Source organism: Mesitornis unicolor, unplaced genomic scaffold (genome assembly GCF_000695765.1).
Source record: "Mesitornis unicolor isolate BGI_N332 unplaced genomic scaffold, ASM69576v1 scaffold7986, whole genome shotgun sequence".
Classification (NCBI taxonomy): domain Eukaryota; kingdom Metazoa; phylum Chordata; class Aves; order Mesitornithiformes; family Mesitornithidae; genus Mesitornis; species Mesitornis unicolor.
The window spans coordinates 11460-34829 of record NW_010193005.1 but is presented as its reverse complement, the minus strand read 5'-3'; the positions used below and the strand labels follow the sequence as shown (position 1 = coordinate 34829).

General features: G+C 50.3%; 1 protein-coding gene across 1 annotated transcript in view; it reads right to left on the bottom strand.

Annotated features, from left to right (window-relative positions):
• The window catches only part of MGAT5B (mannosyl (alpha-1,6-)-glycoprotein beta-1,6-N-acetyl-glucosaminyltransferase, isozyme B), a gene marked incomplete at its 5' end in the record, with an annotated part of 38248 nt that overhangs the window by 6096 nt on the left and 8782 nt on the right, over positions 1 to 23370 (bottom strand). The window contains 12 exons of the mRNA XM_010187316.1: positions 1858 to 1974; positions 3287 to 3433; positions 4103 to 4258; positions 6122 to 6127; positions 6704 to 6834; positions 7319 to 7452; positions 8381 to 8512; positions 18147 to 18316; positions 18956 to 19120; positions 19959 to 20129; positions 21257 to 21330; positions 21773 to 21885. Coding sequence (XP_010185618.1) covers positions 1858 to 1974; positions 3287 to 3433; positions 4103 to 4258; positions 6122 to 6127; positions 6704 to 6834; positions 7319 to 7452; positions 8381 to 8512; positions 18147 to 18316; positions 18956 to 19120; positions 19959 to 20129; positions 21257 to 21330; positions 21773 to 21885 — 1516 coding nt within the window. The remainder of the gene's footprint in view (positions 1 to 1857; positions 1975 to 3286; positions 3434 to 4102; positions 4259 to 6121; positions 6128 to 6703; positions 6835 to 7318; positions 7453 to 8380; positions 8513 to 18146; positions 18317 to 18955; positions 19121 to 19958; positions 20130 to 21256; positions 21331 to 21772; positions 21886 to 23370) is intronic.

Sequence of the window (23370 nt, the reverse complement as noted above, 5' to 3'; positions counted from 1 at the left end):
TAACAAATAGTATTTTAAATACAAGATACCAAGGGATTCCTGAAGCCAAAGCCCATAATAAGGCTTTTAAACCTGTAAGATAGGTCAATTTTTAGGCTTAATTGCCTTGACAACATTTCTAATACAGCAGACCTTTCTATTTAAAAGACACATGAAAAAAAGGAGAAAAAAAAAAGAAGCTTCTGTAAGTTATTCACACTCATCACCTTCTCTGGCCCAGGAGGATTTATAAAATACCTTTAAAACAAACCCACAGAGGGGAGTTGTGGGATTAACCCCTGCTGCGCAATGGGAAGGAGTAACCTGTCTCCAGAGTGACCGCACATTTGCGGTGTGAGCAGGACATCAGAGCCTGCTTTTATTCATTTGAGACAAATTTAGGACTTCACTCTCCCGTCTCCACACCAGCTCCTCCTGCCCAGCACCCACCACACTACCAAATCCTTTCCTAAAATCCTTTTTTTCTTTTTTTTGTTTTTAACCAGAATTACCATTAAGCATCTAAATGAACTGATGCCCAGTTGACGCTGCAACACAGCTGCTCAGGAGCCAGCAGAGCCCTTTCCCCCCACTTAATTCTCCAGTCATTTTTAAATTATTTTAATAGCATGGCAGCACCAGACTTCACTGTTTTCTTTCTCTTTCCTGGAAAAATGGAAAATTTCCTTCTCTCTCCCTAAACAGACACTGGCAGCTCCTGGCCACCCACCCACAGCATCACCTTGGCTTCAGGGCCATCTCCCCAGCCCAGATGGTGGAGGGTCAGGCTCTGACAGCTGGCCCGGCAGCACAGCAGCAGGGATGTAATTATTTTTAATTTAATTTTAATCGAGATACAGGAACGAATTTGCAAAACAACAACTGTTTTTGTAAGTCGTGTTTGTTCGGTCTTTGCAAACTCAAAGAGAAAAATCAGCGCGAGGCGAGGAGCTGCGGCAATTGCCCATGATAAGATGTGAGACTGAGCAGACGTGTGGCCACATCAGTTGAATAAAGTTCCCAGAATGCCACAGACACCAACCTCTGCAGCCTCAAACACAGAGAAATGCAAGGATGACACCTCTCCAGCCAGTATCACCCCTGTCCCTCCAAAAATCCCCCCAGCACCATGAACCCCAGACTCCCTGCAGCCCGGCAAAGCACCCCCATTTCACAGCACATCGCTGTCCTCACGAGGGGACGGCTCATTCCAGCCAAAGCAAATCACAAGAAAAACGGAGATCAGCACTTTTCTCCCCTCTAGGAAAACAGACTTTAATAGTTTGGACAACTTGAAAGGCTCCTGCCACAGGGCAGGAGGTAAATATTCATGAGGGAGCGTTTCCTGGGAGCGCTGCCTTCCCGGGGCTCCCTGCATCCCCCCACCCCTTCCTTCCCTTCCTTCATCCTTCACAGAAACAACTCCTAGAGCTACTCCTGTTGATTTGCTCAATCCAAACGACAATGATGAAGAGTGAAATGTGGGAATGGCAGGCGCAGAGGTTGGTAGCTCTCACGGTACCTGCAGGGAGATGCTCCCTGAGTTTATCTGTGCTTCACGCCAGGTCCCAGCACTGCCATGCATTTCCAGCAACCTCAGCATCCTGGTCCCAAACCTCATCTCCCTTATCTCAGCCTTCCTTTGCTCCGCTCTGCCTGGGGATCCTTCAAGGGCAAACACCTACGATGCTTGGGAACAAACCAAGGCGAGAGCATGGGTCTCCCTGAAGCACAGGTGAGGATTTCTGCCCTGCACATGCAAATAATTTCCAAGGGGAAGCAGGGAAGGAAAAGAAATTAATGCTTAAAAGGGAGAGCCAGGCACCAGCGACCGCTGCTGCTTTCAGAGATTGCCCTGCCACCTCCTCCAAGGCTTACCTGTGTCTTCATGATGGTTTTGATAGCAGCTTCAAACTCCTCGGAGTTATTGTAGTCGACAGTCCACACATGCGGCTTCCCGATGAAGTCTTCGGCATATGGGTGTTGAGAGGACACCTAAAACACAGGAGCAGGAGCTGGTTATTGCAATCCCTGCCAGAATGGCTGCTGTCTGCCGCTCGCAGCCACGACAGCACAGACATGTTGGGTTTTAAACCCTTGGACAGAGAGATGTGCTGGAAAAAAAGGTTTGCTCTGAACCCAGCTGCCCCCTGATATTGGATGATGCTCTAAAATTCCTGCTGGGTTGGGATGCCCCATTCCCATCAACACTGAAATCGCCTCCACAGCACTGAATAGCTCCATAAAACCTAACTGCGACCTAAACCATTTGTGAGCCTGAAATGGCAAAAATAGAGCGAAACAGCAAATCTCTGAGAAGGCACCATGGCAAACCATCTCTCGGGTTTGCCAGCTCTGCAAACAAGGCAGAGAGAAAATCCATCCCCACCAAAGGCCGGGGAGGTCTGGCACTGGGGAAAGTGGTGCTGGAAGCCGTGTTGCCTCGATGCCGCAGGCAGCCCCAAGTATCGATACCCTGAAGCCACCCGCCTGTCGCCAGGCAATTTTTGGGGATCTGTCTCTTTTGTCTCAGCCCCTGAGCTGCCTTTTCAGCCCAACACTGCTGCGAGGCAGCCAGAGCCCAGATTCCCTCTCAGGAAAGGAAGAGAGAGGATGCTGAGCAGGGGAGGTGATGGGAGGATGCTGAGTTCTGGGGGCACCACAAACCTACCAGCTGGAGGAGGAGAGCAGTGCATGCTCCCTAGTTTATTCTCCAGCTTGCTTTCTTTTCCCATTCTTTTGCCAACAGAGTGATCACCTCCTCCCCTGCAGCATATAAACACCCTGGGGCGTTTCGCAGTCCTCGCCCCCCCCTCTGCTTCCCCAGCTCTGGGCTGAAACACAACCACAGCACCCACTCGCGATGGGTGCTAACACCGGCAGCTAAATTAGTGCACAGCACAGATACGGGGTGGACAGCCCTACCCCCCCCAAACCACCACCGCTGAGACAGGCTGCGGCAGGGCTGAGCTAGCACAGCCTCCCAGCAAAGCCCTTTGCAGCAAGAGTGAGCGTTGCACTCCATTATCCACTTTATTAATAATAAAAGAGGCAATTTTCTCAACCCTTTAACTTTTAAAGAGTTCCTGCTTCACTTAGATTGAATTCCCAGTGGCAGGCAAGCCTGGGAGGGACTTTGTACCCCTGCAACACCACAGAGGTCCTGATGTCCCTCTGGGTGTACAGAAGGAGGAAATCTTGCCAAAAAAATCTCAGTTCAGCAGCTGCTCTTTCCCAGGCTGGCCCGAACCCCAGTGTAAAAGGAGTGTCTCCATCCCCCCACCCGCTCGCCTCCGGCCAGACTCACCTCTCTTGATGTCGGCTTCCCGCGGAAGAACTCGTGGTTGAGGGAGCTGTGCGGGGGGTTGAAACGCGCCTGCAGGAAGACACAGCCATTGGCGATGGCCTCCAGTGGGGCAGGGCCCTCGTAGGGGAACCCAAAGCCGATGAAAAGCTGCAAGGGAGCGAACACACGTGCTGGTGAGCGAACACGGCCAGCCTCATAGGGAAGTCTCCCAAATAACCTGCCAGCACCCCTCCTTGCTGCTCTGGTCCTGCACACCAAGCCCCTTGGGCAGCTCCATGTGGTTCAACACTCCATAGCTTAAATGTGCTAAATGTGCTCCATGGCTCACAGTCCACCTGTGCAAAGCAACGGGGTGTTCAGGAGCTGCAGGTTCCCTCACGGTGCCTACGACCATAGTAAAATGGAGAAATACTGGTTTGCCAAAGCCATTTGGGTTGGAGAACCAGCAGCATTTCCCTTAGACACCAGCTGAAGGTGACCATGATGCTCTGAGAATCCCACTTATTTTTATCACAGCTGTAAGGAGAAAAAAAATCCACCCCACTTAGCAATAAATGAATTAATCAGGAAACTTTGTGCTCTGTCTGCGGACGGTCTGCAAGGAGAAACTCATCAGGCACATCTTGATTTAAAATGATGTGCTCTGCTCGGATCCTGGCTAATTAGCCCTGCTGATAGTGCCTGCAAGTCTGAGAGCAGATAACAGCCTCTCCCCCTGTCTCTTCCTTTAATTAGGTTTTATTTCTCAAGGCAACTAATTCCTCACTGGTGGCCAGTTTACAGGGGATGGGGTCCTGCAGACCACCTCTTGCCCACCTTCGCCTTCCTCAGCAGCTGTTGAAACTCATGCTGCGGCAGCAGCCCGTGGTTCTTCACGAACGCCGGGACCTCAGGTGGCCGCTGCGTCTCGTAATAAACCGTGCCGTGGATCTCCATGTACTTGTTGAGGATGGCCAGGAACTTCTCCTTGCCCTGGGAAGAAAGGCAGAGGCATGAGCCCCACACGTTATGGGGGATTTAACTCTCAAACCGCTGTCCTGGAGCACCCACAATGCTTCAGCCCAACCTGCAGCAGTGCAAAACCCTCATCCTCCCCTCTGCATCCTTGGGACACGTCCTGGACCACCCCAGGCTCCCAGTGAGCCCAGACAGCTGCGGGATCCGGCACCCTGAATATTGGCACCCAGAGCCCCTGCCTTCCCGATCACCACTGTGGGCAACTTCTACTCTGGAGCTGCTGAATTCAAGGCTTCAGGGGATTCAGAGGGAAGTTTGCAAAGAGCAGAGCTCACTAATGGCCTCTTATCCCAAGTAACAAGGCCCCAGGATTTTCTCACTCAGGTTCAATCCTGTTTTACTACCTGGAAAAATGAAGGGCATCATAATTTTTCTCCTTTTGGAGGCTTTCCTCCTTTTGCTCTCCAAAGCAGCCTCCTTTTTAAACAATATCTCTATTGCAGATTTTTTTTTCTTGGAAAAACCACACGGGGACCATCCTTTGGATGCTGCATTTTCAGCTTGTTCCAGTGCTGCTATAGGCCCCAAAAGAGCAGAGATTGGGTGGGAATAAGGAGGTATAAATGGGGAATTTGAGAAAACATCCTATGTTGTCTTAAAGCCTCTCTGAACACACTATTTCTGCCCTTAGCATCTTTGGACTTCTCTAAGGCTAAAAACAAGTGGTGCACACAGGGGAAAGAAGCCAAGCGGCTTTTTTGGGGGGGTGAAAATCCAGGTGAAATTTCACCAGGGTGAAATACTGGTCCTGCTGACACCCAAATCAGCACTGTTTTGATAGCAACTCCCTAATGCAAAAGGCCTAGGGGGATGGAGTGAAACATGGCTTTTAGTCCCTGGGTAGCACTGAGCATCACCAAGGTGGGACTGACCCTAAAAGCCATGAAAGCCAGGCAGCAGAGTGATGAAAACTGCATTTCCCAGATTATTAAAACTTTGGTTCCTGTTGTGAGCCGGAGGCGAGAGGTTCAGAGAGGTAAGAAATGAGAAATAAAGGGAGAAGGGAGGTATAATGAAATGTTTCTAAATGTCAAAAAGATCCCACTCTGGAGACAGTGCTTGATCCAAGGCTTGTAAATAAGCACTCAGCTCCAGAAGATGGAGGGGCTTTTTTTCATTCCTACACCTCAAAGTCACTCAAAATAAGGAAAAGCTTATCTTCCCCCTTATTTTAATACAGGGGACACAGGGATGTGAAGCAATGCCTGGTCTTGAGGAACAGCCACCAGCAAGAACCAACCCCAGCCCCTCACCTAGTAACAAATTACCTCAAATACGCAGTTTTGGGGAAAATGATGTTGTTTGTGAATTCTGGCTAAAATGAGCAAACATTTCCTCTTTTCCTGGAGGAAAATGTCTAATCTGAGTTTTTAACTCTCTTTAGAGCCTTCCCAAATTAACCTAACTAAGCTGAAGTGAAACTTCTGGACAAGAAGGGACAAGGAAATGGCAGAAAAAGAAGACAGAATGTTACAGTTTCCCCTAAAATGCGATTTAGTGGGGTTTTGGGGAGCCCACAAGCTACACAGATGCTGAAGGAGTTTGCTCTCAGATGTGGGGGGTGATGGAAAAGCCAGAAGCACCCATGAACACGAGATGGTGGGGCTGGATCCTGGCCATTTAGGGCAGAGCCATTAAATCAGGAAAAGTGGGGATGGGGAGGCGATAGATCCTCCCCCTGCACAAACCCCGCATCAACTCCGGCAGCACGGGAGGACCAAGCCCTCGATGAGGCAAAGTCAACCCCAGCAAAACCTTTTTTACCCATGAGAAGAAGCACAGAGGCAAAGCCCAGCAGCAGCTGGTGCAGTACAGTACCTGCAACTGGAACAGCCCCAGGCAGCACACAAAGGGAAAAAAAAATAGAAATAAATCAAGAGACAGTGAGAATTGGCTCCCTTTTTTTAAGCCCTGGGAGAAAAGGCAGCTGGCTAGCTCTGGGTAAGAGAGGAAGGAGTACACACGTCCTTTGGCACTATAGGAGATGCAGGGGGGATGCTCTGGGGGCTGCGGGTATTAGTAGTCTTTTTGCTCACTGGCAGAGCAGTTTGGGGCTGGAAGAAAAGTGGAGGGGTTTACCCCACATCTGCTGGCCTAGAGGTGGCCTCGGTCAGGACACACCAGGTTCCAGCAAGGACCAGCACCAGCCACCACTGAAGATGGAGCAAGAGCGCCCGCATCACTGCTCACCCCTCTTTCCCAGGCAGGAGAGAGCAGCACAACCCCCTTCATAGGGTACTGGAAAGTAGAGAAAAACCATCCCATTGTAACACAGGAAATCACAATTAATGACATTAAATCATTTATATGAAATCCTCAGCCTAAGCAGCCTGCTGGGAGGAAGCATTGCCTGAGCAAAGAGCAGGGGACCGCAATTCCCGCAGCGCCGAGGATGCCCACCTTCCAGATGCTGGCTTCCTTCCCGTACACCACTGCCATGCTGCTCACTTTGTTGGACTTGATGAACTTCCTCTCCGTCTTGTTGAGCTCCTCTGACACGAAGCCCATGAAGGAGTTGTCGGGGGTGTGAGCTGCGGACACCGAGGGGAGAAGACATGCAGTTGAACAGAAGTTTTCTAGGACAGCATCAGGGTGGAGGATGCAGCCCCACTGCAGTGCAGGGACAGAGACCAGCCCAGTTCCAGAGCCTTACTGGAGCTTGGAGGAAAACTGGCATGAATCCTCATCCAAGCAGCTCATAAAACACAGGCTTTGCAACCCACCTGAGCGGCTCTTTAAAAGATACGGCATGTTTAAGGCTGCCAAGTGAGCTTTATCCAGCCAGGAAAAAGCAATGTTTGAGTTATCAGGCGCTCAATGGGTCACCAGGCTCCTTTCAGACAAGCACATCACCTTTCCATGCCACAGGCAAACCCAAATCACTGAGCTGCCTCTAGACCCCCACCTGATAAAACCAGGCTGGTTAATAAAGCCTCCCAAAGGAGGCGAGATCTGCTACCATGCTGCCTGCAAGCCCCCCAGAACCACCCTACCGTGCCCCTGTGCCCCACTTACGGAACATGGTCATGAACTGAGTGGGCTGCAGGTTCCAGTAGCCCCAGTTGGTGCGGTAGCCACGCAGTGTGGCGTACTCCTCGTGGTTGTATGCCGGCTCCGTCCCAAAGGTGTCGATGACCCGGACACGGCACCTGGGAGAGGAGACAGGGCTGTGGTCACACCTTGAGGACCTCAGCTCCAGAAAATCCCACTGCCAGGGACATCTGGTGTCCCCATACAGCTCATCCCTGGTCTGTTCCCCAAGCAGAGGGTGCAGGACCATCCCAAGCAGCCCTTCCCAACCCACTGTTCCCTCTCGTAAGGAGCAATTTCCCTCGCAGGGCTTCCATCTCCCTGATGGTTGTGAGAACGATGGATTTCCTGAAGACTTGTTAATGCTTTTCCCAATATCCTGGGAATGCTGAGGCAGGCATAAACACCACAAGACTGAGGAGAGAAGGGGAGCATCAAGCAAGGGAAGAGCAAAACAAGCTGAATGCAAGAGCAAATGCATTTATAATAAAAGCAATAACACCACTTGTCATTTTTCTCTCTAATAAAATTGTGTAGGATAGTGGAAGAGATGGGAAAAAAACATAATAAATAGCAGGACTATCAGCACTAAATTAAATTGCATATTTTCCTGGCTGGTGATGTACCAGGGGATGATGACATTTGTCTTGATACTGAAGGAGCCAGGGACGGGGTTCTGCTTCTTGCAAACAGAAAAGGCTCGCATTTCCCTCTGAGGTGTGGCCAGCCCTGGCTGCAGGCATGGTATTTGGAGGCACACACAGGGTACTTGGAGGCACACACAGGGTTGGTTTTTTTTTCCCAATTCAGTCTCTTTTAATGAGGTTTTATCTTAAACACATGAGGCTCCGGAGCGAGCACCCTGCCTTGTGCCATGGCAGCAGGGGACATAGCACAGCAGCAACTGGCAGAGCCAGGCAAAAATCAAAGGTGCAATCAAAGGTTCCAACTCCTTGGACATGGGGCTATCCTTCAGGGTCATGAGCATAAGTCTTTGCTTCCTAGTTAATGAAACATTGAGTAAAAGAAGGGAGTGGCCTTGCTTACCTGTATTTCTTAAAGGAGAGCCCCATGTGCTGCTTCATCTGCTGGAGACCATGGTAGTCGGTGTAGATCAGGTCAAAAGGCAAAGGACTGGTCAAGGGGCAGTTTCCCCGTCCTGGCGGCACCCCTAAGTGACTGGGGAGAAGTGGGAAGGACTGGTCAGCCCCCCAGCACCACGAAAGCCCCGCAGCACAAACACTCATTGCCCTTCTGGGTGTTTAACAAGGGCGATCAACCACCTCCCCAGCTGGTGGAAGGAGAGGAAGATCCTCCTCCTCTCCCCAGCAGTTATTTCCTGGGCCAAAAATCAGAGGTTCTGGGAAGTCCTGATCCCTGTCCATCTTCGCACCTGCTCCAGCCAAGTGCCTGCTCTTCACACATGGATGATGAGGCTCTGGGACAGTGTTCCCAGCCCTGGCTCAGCAGCACCTCTCACAACACACACACACTCCTCCTGATCTCTCTTGTCTAAGACACCAGATTTTGTTTGCTTTCGTTGCGATCACACCAGCAACAGACTCACAGAGGCATGTCTTTCCCCTCCTCCCTGCCTGCAAGGCTCCCAGCTCAGTCTAAATCTCACTGTTCCCAGTTCCATATCCCTTCCAGCACACACCATCCACCACTTCTCTTACTCCAGTTCTTACAGGTACCCATAACATCCCAGTCCTTGGATGTTACACACATTTCAGTAATATTTCTGACTTTTTTGTCCCATTTATGAAATAGTTCAATAAAGCTAGGACGGGTGGACCCCAGGACTCACTCAATGGGTTTGCAGCCGGTTTCCTACAGCATCCACACTCAGCCCCTCTTCCCTGCCCCAGCAGATAAAACGCATTATGAAAATCCAGATAAACTAGATTGGCTGCAATCTCTTTATCAAGATCATCAGGTACCTTGCTTCGAAGGTGATATGTGATTAATCTGGCAGGGTACAAGGCTGGTAAGCCTGCAGCATGTCTCCTTCCATTTTCAATTACCTCTGTGAACTGATGAATCCCTCTCGCCAAAGCTGTTCCACTAAGCGTACCACTGATGTCAGCCTGACAGCCCATCTGCTCGTCTGGACCACATTTCCTCCTTCTCAGAAAAAAAACCCTGTAACACCTTCCAGCTTCAGCAGGTTTCTCAAAAATCCCTGTTACATGTACTTGTGATTTCTGAGTGCCAGTCTGCTAAGAAATACCAATGATCCACCCATCACTTTCAATGTTCTTGCATTTTCTGTGCTCCTGAAGACAATAACTCCTCATCCTCACCTCCATAACACCACTCACACCCAAAAAAGCAACAGCAACATCCTCACGGAAAACCAAAGCACTGAGCAGATTTGGGACTCTGCCCCTCTCCCACCACACAGTCACCCTATTTTGTTCTCAGTCCTTCTAACAGTGCTGAGGAATTTCTGGTTTATTTTGCATGTCTGAGCTCAGGCAGTGTGAAATCTCACCCGTAGCTCCCACCTGCCAAGATGTCTGCCTTTGTTTTCCTCTGGGCTCCTCACTTACTCCTCGCACCTATTTGGAGATGGGAATTTATCCCAGCCATTCCTGTAAGTATTTTCCCTTTTCTTAGGAATAAAAGGTCTGGCCAAGGTTTACATTTTCGGGCTTTGAAGTCTTCATTTTATGTGACCTCTCTTACTGGTTCTCTTAATTTCTCTCCATTTTCTCTTCTGAACCTGAAAATACTCTTTCCAGCCCTACCTGGGTTTCATCTGTCACTCAGCTGAAGCTCGATTGGACTCACAGTCCGAGGGTCCACCCTCTGAGGAGCACTTCTATATGGTCCTCATCCCATGTATCCTCATCCCAACCTACAACTATGCAGAGCATTTCAACTCTCCATCACATGGCAGATTGCAGAGGAAACCAATGGCTCTCATAGTCCGGGAACAACCAAGTGACATGGGCATCACAAGCGCTTGCCTTTCAATCTCTTGGAGTCTTCACCAAAATCATCAGAAAGAGGCAGTGAAACTGGTTGGCCATTATAGCTATGACAAAGGACTCTTGGTCTGCTTCTGGCCATATCTCCCCTGTCTTCTAATAAGAGTTGCAAGCCCTTGAGCATTGAGCACCGAGATCCTTCTTACAATCCCATCCCAACCTGAGATGAAGCAAACCAGTGAAGGGTCATCCCAAACCCCTGACCATGACTCCTGAGAGCGAGTAAATGTGGAACCACATTGCTCACCAAAGCCAGGAAAAACATAGCATTTCAAAGGCGAAGAGCTGTGTCTGCAGCTGCTTCATTGCTCTTGTCACAAGGAATATAAGCGTCAGCTCAGGGCAGCCTGGCCAGGTCAGCCGCAGGGCAAACAGGCGGCAGTTTTATCACTTTTCTGCACAATTTTACATGACACGGCTGATTGGGAAGATGGCAGGAATAGAAAAGCTCTCACCTCCAACGGCCACCTCAGTACCATAAATAGGGCAACAAGGAGACCCAGCCCTCCCAGGGAGGCTGAAGGGGAAGGGGAATTTTTAAGCCAGTAAAAAATCCCAAGATTTTATGAAGAAGCAATACTAAATATCACATTTGCTTGCATACATGCTGCTTTTTCCTCAGTCATCAGCCAAACAGCAATGCTGATCTCCATCAACCTGGTGCTGCAGCAGAGCAGCTCAGCTGATCCATAAACCCTGTATTTAACTAAAAATACCCAAACCATAACACTTCTTCCAGCATACCCCATCCTCTTGCTGGTACACATCACACAAGCCGCTGCATTACAAACTCACATGTAATTTCAAAAAGTCCTAACCAAGTTTGACAAGGGGCTGCAGAAATTAGTGTATCTCATACTAAAGCCTCCAAAAAACTTTTCCACTGGTCAGGCAGAGCAGGTCTGGCTTTGCCAGCTCCCACTTGTCACCATGATCTGCCACGTGTCCCCTCTCCAGGTGTTTGGGACTTGCCACATCCATTTATACTCTCAGCGCCAAGGCTGCAAGGCAGGAATAAATCTACAATACATCTACAATACAACCACTTATTTTAATATTCCTATCATGCAAATCCAGGCTGCACCTCCAAGGTGGGGGGACTTTTTTTTTCCTCATTCCTCCTTATTTAAACATTCTTTATTCAAGCTTTCATCATTTGCCAGTTAAGTCAACTAATTTTCTACTAAACCCAATTTCACTCATGGTTGGAGTGAAATTTCCCCAATTTTTCCTTGTGCCATGTACTATTAATGGCGCTTGAAATTATGCAAAAAAAATTGATGAGCACAAATGCCTTCTTGTCAGCCAATGCAGACAAGAGATTTGTTTTTGAAAACCACTCAATCCCAGCTTCTGGAGAAACCTCCCCTCCCAAGGATGCCAGCAACTTGTGGCTGGGCTCAGCAGCTCCAGAGTCCCAGCAGTGACCCAGTGGCTCGTCCCATCCCAACATCCAGGATCAGGGCATGGTCTCAGCCCTTGCTCCTCTTGGGAGAGAGCAGCCAAAGTGGCTTTAACCCAAGAGGATGCAAGCGCCGAGCTCGCCTCTCCACCAGCTGCCTCCACCAGCTGTGCCTACTCCAGAATAAATCTCCAGCAGCTTCTTGTCCTTCTATTTTCCCCTTATAGGTACTTTAATCAACCAGGGGACACATTCCCTTCCCGAGCGCGGCGCAGGCTCTCTGAAATCAGATGACTGCGGGGTTATCTTTCCATCCCATTGACCTATTTTCAAATTAACATTTCCTTCCATGTTATCACTCCTGGGGCTGAAAAGTCCAGCACTAAATGGATCTCATGGGCATCTGCTGGCAGGCTAGGCCAATATCCTATATTATATTTAATTGCATCTTCTCTGCCCGCATCTGCTGTCATCAGCAAGGTGGACTGCAGCAGGGGAAATGGAGGAGAGCTTCTGTCCTCCCTTTTCCCTTCACTTCTCCTTACCTACAAGAGCCCAGCAAGCCCAGGGCCATTATCCAGGGGATGAAAGGTGCCGGAGTCAAGCCCTGGGGGTCTGTGACAAGCCCATCACAAGCAATTTAGAGCGCAAATCAGAGCCCATGAGATGAACACCCCACTGCCTGGCCTCTGCTCCCAGGTCTTCTTCCTGCTCAAAGGGACACAATGACCTCAAAAGAGAGGTTTTTCATGCAATTACAGTATGCTTTTTAAACCACCTGCAATGGCTTTACTTTTGCAACATGCATCTGGACTGTTTCTCTGGCCCACCACCAATCCTGTGTGACACAGTCCTACCCATCTAGGGGACAAATCAATGTATTTATTGCCAAGGTTCAACAAAACGTGCTGGAAACCTTTGCAGCGTGGTCCCAGAGGACAGCTAATGCAAGATTTTGGTGCTCGTCTGAGCAGCAGCAGCTCCAGCAGCTCAGGGCAGGGCTCCGATGGGAGATCCCATCTGCTGGGAAATCCCATTTTTTCTGGGCTGCAAAAATAAGCCATGAGGAGTGAAGGCTGCTGGGTGCTTTGCATCTTACAAGGGAATTGAAAGCCTCCAGAAATGGGGAGTCAACGAGTCCTGGAAAGCTGGAGGCTGGGTATGATCCAGGGACTCCTGTTGGACCATCTCTGGGGGTGCTGAGCCCTCCATCCTCCCTGATCTCACCAGCCCAGAGGGCCTCTGGGTCCCTATGGGGAGGACCAACCCTATATCCATTACCCAGAAATTAATAAGGTTATGATAACCTTTGTGTGACAAAGCACAAGTTTCTGCAATGGCAAAGAAACCAGCAAGTGAGTCCTCATTTGGATACAAAATAAACATATGTCACGAAGGAGGGCAATTTAACAGCTCAGTAATTCCTGCTAATTTATGCACCTTCCCTTTCTACAAAATGAAGCCCTCAAAGGTGGAAAAAATCCCTCCCCACCACTCCTCGCCCCACTCCTCACATGGCTGCTGTCAGCACTGCTTCGAGCCACCTCCTCGGAGGCACCAGGAAGCTGCTGGAATTAAAAGGAGCAGCTTTTGCAAGCTCATTTCGATGCACCCAGCTTTTAATTGCAGAGCCACATGGCTGCAACACTGTGAGCGACTGCGAAGGGGAGGAGGAGCAGGGGAGGTGATGGGACCTGACACCCTCCCGGCTGGGCAGTCAGACTCTGGGGTAGCACAGGAGGGTGCCAGAGCAAACAGCTCTTTCTGGTCTGAAATTCTGCAAATGAAGAAAATTCCCAGGAAAGGGAAATAAATACTTGGGGTCCTCTGGAGACAAGCAGAAGTTGAGCACTTGCATGCTGATGGCACCTGGACAGATCCTTGTACAGACAGGCTGTCCTCTGTGGTCCCAACTGCTCCAGCAGCTCAAAGTAAAGCGACACTTTTAGCCGAATCTTCACAGATACCACTACAGCAAAGTTGATGTCAACCCCTTAACACCTCCAGACATCTGCCTACGCCATCACCTAAGAGACATCTGCTGGAAATGTGTCCCTGTTAAACTACAGACTGGAATCCAGTAAAGCATTTGTGCAACCCCTTGGTTAAGTCTTCATTACCTCTGTACCTACAATTGGCGGCATCATCTTCAGCCCCCCCCCAGTACCTGTAACCGAACACGCAGTCAGAATCTGCCAGATTTTCACTTTTTTTAATCTGTCAGAAAATAATTAGAAATGCCTTCATTTGGACATGGTGTCTCCGTTTGAACGGCTCTTTCTGCAGCCTGAATACACCTCAGCGGCTGTGGGAAATGCAGGAAAAAAGCAGCTGTAATTAAGGAAGTGCCAGGCAATGAGAGGAGAGCGGCAGCAGTGGGAGCTGAGCCTTGTTCCATCGTGGTGCTGGCCCCATCCACACCACCCTGGCACCGGGAGAGCAGCTCATGGCCCAAACCACACACTGACCACTGCTGCTGCTCAGCAGGGAAAGCATTGCCAGCGTGGGGTACAAGTATGTGCTTAAAATTAAGTGCCTTGCCACGGCTGGTATTAAAAGTCCAGAACTTGACACCAGAGCAATTAAGCTCCGAGAACACTTTGTAAAGCTCTGACCCCACCAGGCATCAAATCCTGTTTTCTTCGACTTTCTGTCCTGCCTTATGCGCAGTTAATTTCGAGGAGGCCATTGCAGAAAGCATCACCAAGATCAATAGTCTCTGCCGCTCCAGCAGCTCGTAGCACCACAGCCCCATCTCCCCGAGCCCCACAAAAGCAGCTGGAGATGCCGACACAACCATTCCCATCACCTAAGGATGGGGTAGGAGCTGGAGGTCCCTGCATTACCCATTGTGCCCCTTCTCTTGGGGGGAACAGCCGAGCACATCCCTCCCTGCCTGCCCCTGGGGCACAGGCGCTCCGGAGGAAAAGGCTCAGCTCATGGCGGATTTGCACAGGCACAGCTGTCGCTCCAAAAGTGCTGCTTGCAGTTTTCCAACATCTACTCATAAGCTGCCTCATTAGCAACCCAGCTCAGGTCCTTCAGGCACTTCCCACTCCTTCCCTACCAAGCAACACACACCTGCACCCACCCGATTCCCACTTCCCTGAAAGCACACTTTGGCTACCAAAGCGGCATAAGGGGTCTTCATTAAGAATCCAGCATTTGCATCCAGATACGGGATCTTTCCTCCCTCCCTGCTTCAAGACAGGGCTTGAAATGCTGCCCGCTCCCTCCACTGCCCCTACCAACCCAGCAAAAACCTCCAATGGAAAACAGCTCCCAGCTCCCTGCTCCAGCTCAATGCTTTGCTTCCATCCCGTGTTTTACCCCTTGCCTCTGAAGATGTATCAGAAGTTGCTCACAAATTCACCAGGAAAAGAGGACAAAAATCTGCATTTGGTTCAACTACAGGAGACAAAACCTCTGGTAGTACACAGTGGTGGAATTCACAGGTCTTCAAATTCACAGGTGGGCAAAAGAAAACCAGGACTGAGCTGGGCTGCACCAATCTCAGACCTCACAGGGGCATTTGGACAGGGCCCAACCGAGGCACGGAGCAAGCCTGCAGATCACCAGAGCTCCTTGGCTTCACTCCACATCAGCATTAGTCCACCAAACCGGGGCAAGAACCATTTAACTCCCCTGCTATTCCCCACTTGGCATCTGTTGTTCTCCCCGCTGGAGCATCCTGTCATGGAGAGGTGCCCAACACAACACCATCACACTCCGAGCCTGTTTGCACCCCCAGCCCTCCATCACCAGCTTTCTGGACCAGGGACTTACTTTTCCTCCTCATTTGCCTCATTCCCAGCATTTCAGACCCAATCCTGCCCACCGCCTCCAGGCACTGCTGCATTGCAATCAATATAGATGCTAATAACAAACAGCTCGCAGATAACTCCCAGCTGAAGTGTGTGCAGGCAAACTTTCCAGTGATCCCTTGCCAATGATCAATACACAGAGAAAAATCAGCTCAGAAATTTGAGGAGACAAAAAAACAAACCAGGAGAGAGGTTATTCCATGCTGAATAATTTACAGGCACTAGCCTTTACTCCGTGAAGGCTGTGCTGGAAGGGAGCAGCTACAGCTGTGAAAGGAGCAGGGGGTGTCAAAGAAAAATAAACAAGAAGTGGACTCAACGTTTCACATTTCTGGAGCAAAATATCCCCAAATCCACCTCAATGCTGGTGCCTGCCCTGCTGCAAGAGACACCCGAGATGGGAGAGGACAAATTTAGCCTCAATCTTCAGCGGAGCAAAACTTTGCTGCTTCAGGAGGTTGCACAGGGCAGGAAGGATGAGAAACTGGAGAATTTGGGCTGATCCTTCCAGGCCATCACAGCTTTAGCTTTGCTTCATCCCCGTACTCCAGCCTCCTGCGCATCCCCCAGCTCTCTCCTGCCCAAAGCCACTGCTACAGGAAAAGTCCTCTCCTGGCCTTAACGAAGTACTCAAGATTAACTATTAGCACAGCTCAGGATTAATTACACATGTTCTGCTAAGCCTCTTGCTCACTCATGGTCAGGTGAAGACTTATCACAGCGCTCCTCAGAGCCACCGCTAATGCCAGACCAGCTCAACAGCAGGGACATTGCTGAGAGGTCTGCAAGCACGGAGCAGGATTTGCTGGCACCGCTTGGTCCTTTCCTCAGAGGGGACCTCTGCTCCCCCTCTGACACCCATGAGTTTAACCCATCTCTTGATGGGCTGCAGGAGGGTCCCAGTGAACACTGGCCTCAGCCTCCCAAGGGACAGAGGGGACCCAGGTACAGCCACAGGTCCTGCCCCTGCTCACCCCAGCCCCATCACTGTGGAGGTGGACCCACAACGTGGATGTCCAGCATTAAAATGTCACCAAAGCCAGGCACAGGACACGCACTTGGGGAGGTGGGGACAGTTTCTACTGCTGAGACAGAAGTGCAAATGCAAGCGCAGCCTTAGCCCCCAGCAAGTCCAGTAAGACTCAGGCAGCTCCTTCCCCTCATTAAATGACTACCGTGAGGCTCTTCATTAAAAAACACAAACAAGAACCACACAACAACAACACAACCCTCCCAGCCATTAACTCCTTTCATCCTTGAGTACATGGGTATTATTTAGCACATCAATTTAGCTCAGCACGCCACACGGAGATCGCCGTGATGCATGCCCACCTCTTTGAGAAGCTGCTGCCTTTTGCATTAGGACCAGGATTGTTTTTTGAGTTAATTACTCGGGAGCTAATTCCATTCATTAATTCCAAATGCCGCAGGGGCTGGGCTGGGGTTTTTGTTGGTTTTTGTTGTGTTTTTTTTCCAGGATTGTTGGTTTTTTGACTCCCTTTTCAGCATGGCTCATTACACAGCCGATGCTAGCTTAGTATCACCCAAGATCTGCCCAGTCCCTGAGGCAGCTTCAGGCTTTTCTCAATTTATAACCTTTCCTGATTTGCATTTGCCTTGACACTTGCCCTCCAACTCAAGGTGTCTCGTAGAAGGTGAGGAAACCTTGTGAAGCCACAGGCGGCAGCAGCATCAGCCCAGTAATAACAGAACTGAGGATCACAGCACATGGTTATCTTCTCCCTCTTACTTTTTCCATCTAAAATTGGTCCTTCATGGAGACAGATGTTGCCCAGAGACAATTGTAGGGTGGCCTAGCGTAGCTGTTTGCACACCCTCACCCTGTATTGCCCCATACCCCATGGCAGAAAAAGCCCATCCCTCTCTGGGGATTGCCCCAGCAGCAGCAAATTCCCACACAGGTTCCCAAGCCACCTCCAGCATCTCCTGAGGAGGGGCTCCTCGGGGGCTGCTATCCCCTGCAAGGGACGCAGGGTATTTCTGGCAGTTGCCCCAGCTGAGCAGGAAGGAAGGGAGGGAGAGAAGGAAGGAAGGAAGAGAGCGCAGTCACTGCTCAAACAACACTGGTGAAGCCACAGGGGCTCAGAAGAGCCAGTGATCCACGGGACACCTGCATCCTGCAGCCACATGGCCACCAGCCCTGCAGACAGCATCCCTGGGGAACAGGGAGGTGAAAGGAAGCCTTTCCTATACCCAGCCCCAGGCAGGTGTCAGTGGACACAGGTGATGTTGTGTGCTGACAGCAGGGGACTAATGCTGCTCAGATCCAGCACCAGGACCAAAGGGCAGGGCGCTGCCCCAAACATCACACCAGCCCCATGCAAAGCCTCACTTTGCACCAGTCCTTCCCAATTTCCCAGGATGCAGAAGGGATGGGATTGATCCCAGCCGTGACGCTCATGGTCTGCACCCACCCAATGCTTGCACCAGCACTGCCTGAGACACAGGTGGGGGTAAAGCCACCCCTGAGCCTTTGCAGACCTCGTGCTTTCATACAGGACCTTGATGCAACACACACACATGCAGGGAGCAGACCCTCTTTTGGAGCACCATGCATCCACAGCACCCACCTCTGCAGCTCCTTCAGGGAGACTGTGATCTGCAGGCTGTGTCCCAGGAGGAAGAGGGCAGCCAGGATGTCAGCCCACTGCACCATCTCACCCAGCGGGCCCCCCTTCAGCACCCGCGGGCTGAAAACATCCCCTGACTCCTCCGTCAGGAAGCCGATGTGGATCAGGATCTGGAGAGACAAGGAAAGGGGTCAGTGCTAGGATGGGTGGCTCTGGGGGAAAGGGACAATCTGGGTTTTCTAGCCCAAAATTACTTATGGGCCTTGATTCCCTCCAGCTCCTTTTGCACACTCTAATTAGTAGATTACAAGTGATCTATGTCCAATTAGCAAAGAGCCAACAGTTTACCAGCTCCCATCAATAGGCACTTTGTGTCTTGGGACCAGGTTCACGTTCCCAATATACATCATGGTCCATCCCATGGACCAGAGCCGGATCTCTCAGCACACAGGGAATGAAGGGCAGGGCATCACAAAAATGTGAAGGGGAGAGCCAACAACCTTGATACTTCCATGGAGGAGATGTGCCAACCTCCCTGCCCTGTCTGCTGGCTGGAGTTCTTCTCCCACCCACCAGGACATGTCTCCAAAACTCATCCCATCATTCAGCAACACTGGTCCTGCAATGTACTAAATGCATGCAGAGCCATGCCCACAGTCCACAGACCCAACCCTGCAGAGCCATGTGCTTCCATAAACGACTTTTTCTCCCAATCAACTCACATCCCAGCTGTCTCCGCTCCCACTGTCCCCAAGGGCTCAGCTTTTCCATCTCCCCACCACAACCTCCTCCTTGTGATTTGCCCTTACGTGTTTCTGGTCCCTTTGCCGACCCTTCAGCTTCTGCTCGAGCCGCCGAGCTGCCTGCAGCCACTGCTGGGCCAAGTGCCGGATCCTCTTCTTCATGAAGCTGAGGGACTCCTTGCCTGTGCCAATCAGGTCCAGGAGATGAGCCAGGTCACTCTGGAAAGCTGCCTAGGAAAGGAGCACACTCTGCATTTCGAGCGTAGGGAAAGCAGCCGCGAGAGGAGTCCCTGAGTTGCCATGGGGGCTGGCAGAGGTTTGCCCATCACAGCTGAAGTGCCATGGGTCCTTCCTCGGTGGACAGCTTTCCCTGGCGCCACCAGAACCCCTCCACTTAATGGACCAAATTCCAGGGGGCCTGTTGCACCCAGAGCATCTTGTGATATCCCAAACAGGAAAGACATGAACCTATTGGAGTGGGTCCAGAGAAGGACACAAAAAAGATCAGAAGGTTGGAGTACCTCTCCTGCGAGGAAAGACTGAGTTGGATTTGCTCAGCCTGGAGAAGAGAAGGCTCTAAGGAGACCTTATAGCAGACTTCCAGTACTTAAAGGAGGCCTAGAAGATGGGGATAGACTTTCTGGATCGATGTTCGGACTCGATGATCTTAAAGGTCTTTTCCAACCAAAAATTACTTTTTAAGAGGGCCTGCTATGACAGGACAAGACTAGATATAAGGCACACATTTTTTACAATAGGGTGGTGAGATGATAGCACAGGTTGCCCAGAGAGGAGGATAGATGCCCCCCATATCTGGAAATATTCAAAGTCAGGTTGGAGGGGCTCTGAGCAACCTGATCTAGTTCATGTCCCTGCTCACTGCAGGGGAGCTGGAGTAGATGACCTTTAAATGTCCCTTCCAACCCAAACCCTTTCATGCTTCTATGAAAACCCACGTGAGGCATCATGTCCCTGCCAGCTCTGGGAACATTTATTTCCAAGAGTATTGAAGTCATGGTCTCCTCCCAAGCTCCCCAGGATCAGCAGACACAGGCTGCCCCCACTTTACCTGCACCCGAGGCAGCGGCGGGGGGGAAGGCAAAGCCACCGTCCGGTTTCGCCACGGCAGGGGAGGGCAGAACCACTCGACTTCGCTGAGGTAGATGAGGAACGAGCACTCGGTGCCATCCACGCCGAAAAACGCATAACAGGGGTCGGAGGTCCACCTGGCCCTCATCCACTGCAAGGGGGCAAAGAAACACATGGGGCTCATCCTCTGGCCAGGATGGGACGTAGCAGCCCTGCAGGTCTCATTAATCCCTGGGAAATGACACCCTACGGGATTTACTTCTCATTAGCTTTGCCAGGGAGTAAGCCCAGCTGCTGATCTCATGGCCCCAAGTACAGTGGGACAAGGAGACAGATCCACCAGTGGTCCCCGGGGATGATTTCACAAGAAGGAGAATAATTAGCGACCGCAGCACCCATTTATCATCCCCTGCAAGGGCTCTCGCCAGCCTCTTCCTAATTCAACTACAAAAACAAATCTACTCAGGAGACAGGTCGCTGCACCCAATATGTAAAATGCAGCAATCACCCGGACAGGAGATCGAATTACAGCCTTCCACAATTAAATTACATCCTGAATTTACTCAAATTGAGGAAGGAAAGGATGCGTAGTGCTAGAGAAAGAGGGAAATACAGCCCCATGCCGGTATCATTTTAATATACCCTTCAGCATCTTCTCAGCCCTGCAGAAGCCCGAGCTTGAAGCAGGAGGCTGTGAAGGAGAGGGACGATGGAGATGTTTTTAATTAGTTCATGTAAATACGCTCTCTGTCAAAGCAATCATGCTCTGGGCCAAATGCCAGGCTGCATCCAGGTGTAAAGAGCAGGCTGGGTCAGGCAGGACATCCTATCCGCAATGGAGATCCTGGCCACCTTAACAAGACGCTTGTCTGTGCAATGCTGGGATTATTCCCCAGACACCAGCTAACGCTCCAGATATTTAAAGACGATGTGACAGAGCTTTCTCCTCCCCATGCTTCTGTCACTAAACACAGAAATGTCAGCCTACCGTGGCATCAGTGTTTCACATGACTAAAACTGAAGGCCTTATTATTGGAGGAAAACAGTTAAATTCATATAGCAAAGACTCCCAGAGGAGGCCAGACACCTCCCAGCCGTGCTGGGCTTTCTTTGGCCTCTGCTTCTCCTTCTGCACATTTCCGATTTGAAAGCAAACAGGTTCATTCTGCAAAGCATCTCCCTCCCCACTCCTCTCCCCTCAGGGTTGTTGCATTATGTCCTTCCCAGCAGCTCCCACCCCAGGTTGAGACCCTCTCCCAGACAGGGAACCCCACTCACCTCCACTTTGCCAGCACAGTCAGGGTACTTGGGGTCCCTGGGCACTTCGCACTGGTCCCTCCTGCCTTCTGCCACTGCAGAAAGACAATTTGGGCATGGGGACGAGCTGGGACATGCTCGCGGAGCAGCTAGAAGTGTTAATCCTGTTAATCATCCAGAAACGGGCTGCAATATCTAAGGATGCACTGGACAGCCTTTATGCCGTAATCTCACAATAAAATTTGTCCTGCCGAGCTGCCAAGAGGAGACTCAGCACACACGGTCAGCCCTGGAATAAGGCATAAAAGTGGCTAAAAATGGCAATAGGATCTTTTCTTCTTCTGTGGTTGGATTAATAAAAGACAATAGCATCCTATAAGCCCTCCTTTGCCTATAACTGAAAAGGTGTGAGGTAGAAGAGGCAATGGAAGCATCTCCTACTTGAACATGACAAATTTTTCATGGTAGGCTTGGCTGGATCTCCCTATTGCTACTGCATGAACACGTAGGAGGTCTGGAGCATGGGGGTACACTCACCCTTCCCGTTCAGGAGGCTGTTCCGGAGAATCTGATCTACTTTTATTGCGATGTCCGAGACATTCTGAGCTATAGCTTGGATCCTCTCCATCAACCCAGCTGCCGGCTGGAACCTGGGGAAAAAAAAAACAACAAACCAAATAGACCCTGAAAAAATGATGTCTCTCACTGGTGACACCCAGGGGTGCTTATAGCAAAGCTGCCGTCCTTGGAAGCTGACAGCAGGTCAAGGAGGTTTGACTAAAACCTATGTAAATCAGTATTTTGCCTTTTTTCACAGTGAACTCATAAACACGGCTACATCTCTGCATTTGAAGTGAGGAAATATTAAATAGGCTGGAAAAAAATGGTTTTTCTTATTTTGGATACGTTTGAAAATCCTCTGCTGTGATTACTGGCCTTGCAGTGCATGTAGGAAGCTGTGCTGGGGAAAAGAAGGGAGAAAAAACTCCAAATATACAAAGAAAGGAAGGCAGAACCGGAGAAGGGCTGAGGAAGCCTGTGGGCCTGGAGCAGACCACAGACAGATACAAAACACACAGGACACGTGGATGGCCCAAGCCAGCCTATCCACCAAAGATTCAGGTGAGCGGGGAGCTGCGGCGAGGGCTGTGTGGGGACAGGGTGCCAGGGCAAGTGTCTGCAGCTCTTCATGAGCCAGGGTTAAGCTGTGTATCACAGCCCCAGCAGAGGCCACGGGCATATTTCCACCTTTCCATCAAGCCTTGAGGTCAGAGTCCTCTGGTTTGAATAGCTGCAGATGCCATCAAACGAATTAAACCTTGCAATCGATACCATCCTGGGTAAACAGTGCCATTAAACTCATCTACATAACACATTGTGTAGACGGAGTGACAGGGCGCTGTAAAGAGGCCAGGTGTCAATTAAAACTTGGTGAAAGATATAAAAGGGCAAGCGAATGCCATCCATCAGCAGCAGTGCCCTGCCAGGCTTGACAAGGAGCAAGCTCTCCACCTCCAACGCCTCACCTGCCATTTCCACCACAAACAACCACCACGTCTCGATGAGCGCAGTTATCACAGTAAATAATTTCCCCTTCTGCAGTATCTGGGTCATAAGTTTTTCCTCCTGCTGCTACCAACATCATTATAATAGAAGGAAATGTCATGAGCAGTGAGCAAAACCAAAAGGGCTACCTTGAATACTCTTGGCACAAAAAATATGTGCTGATGTCAGGTCCTTCTCGGTGAAGTTTTATGTTTGTTCTCCAGCAGATCAGCGAACCCGAAGGCTGGGATTTAAAGTACCTCTGTCCTCAAGGCTAAAAAAATCCTGGTTTTATGAACTGATACTGCTTCGGTTGTTGATTTAAAGTCCATTCGCTAGCAGTGAGCAGCCCACATTTCTCCTTCTGGCATGGTTTATGACCATCAATACTCAACCTGCATACCTCCACGGGGACCCACATATCTTCGGCTTTTAAGAAATAATAATTAAATGCAGAGGACACCATTGCCCTCAAGTAACTTTCAGCCTTTTGCAGAGATAAACCCCAGGTCTCCTGCCAGCTGCTCGTGAGGCTCCGGTAAAATATGGGCACAGAATTGACCAGCAATGAGCTCTGCTTGTGAGCGTGG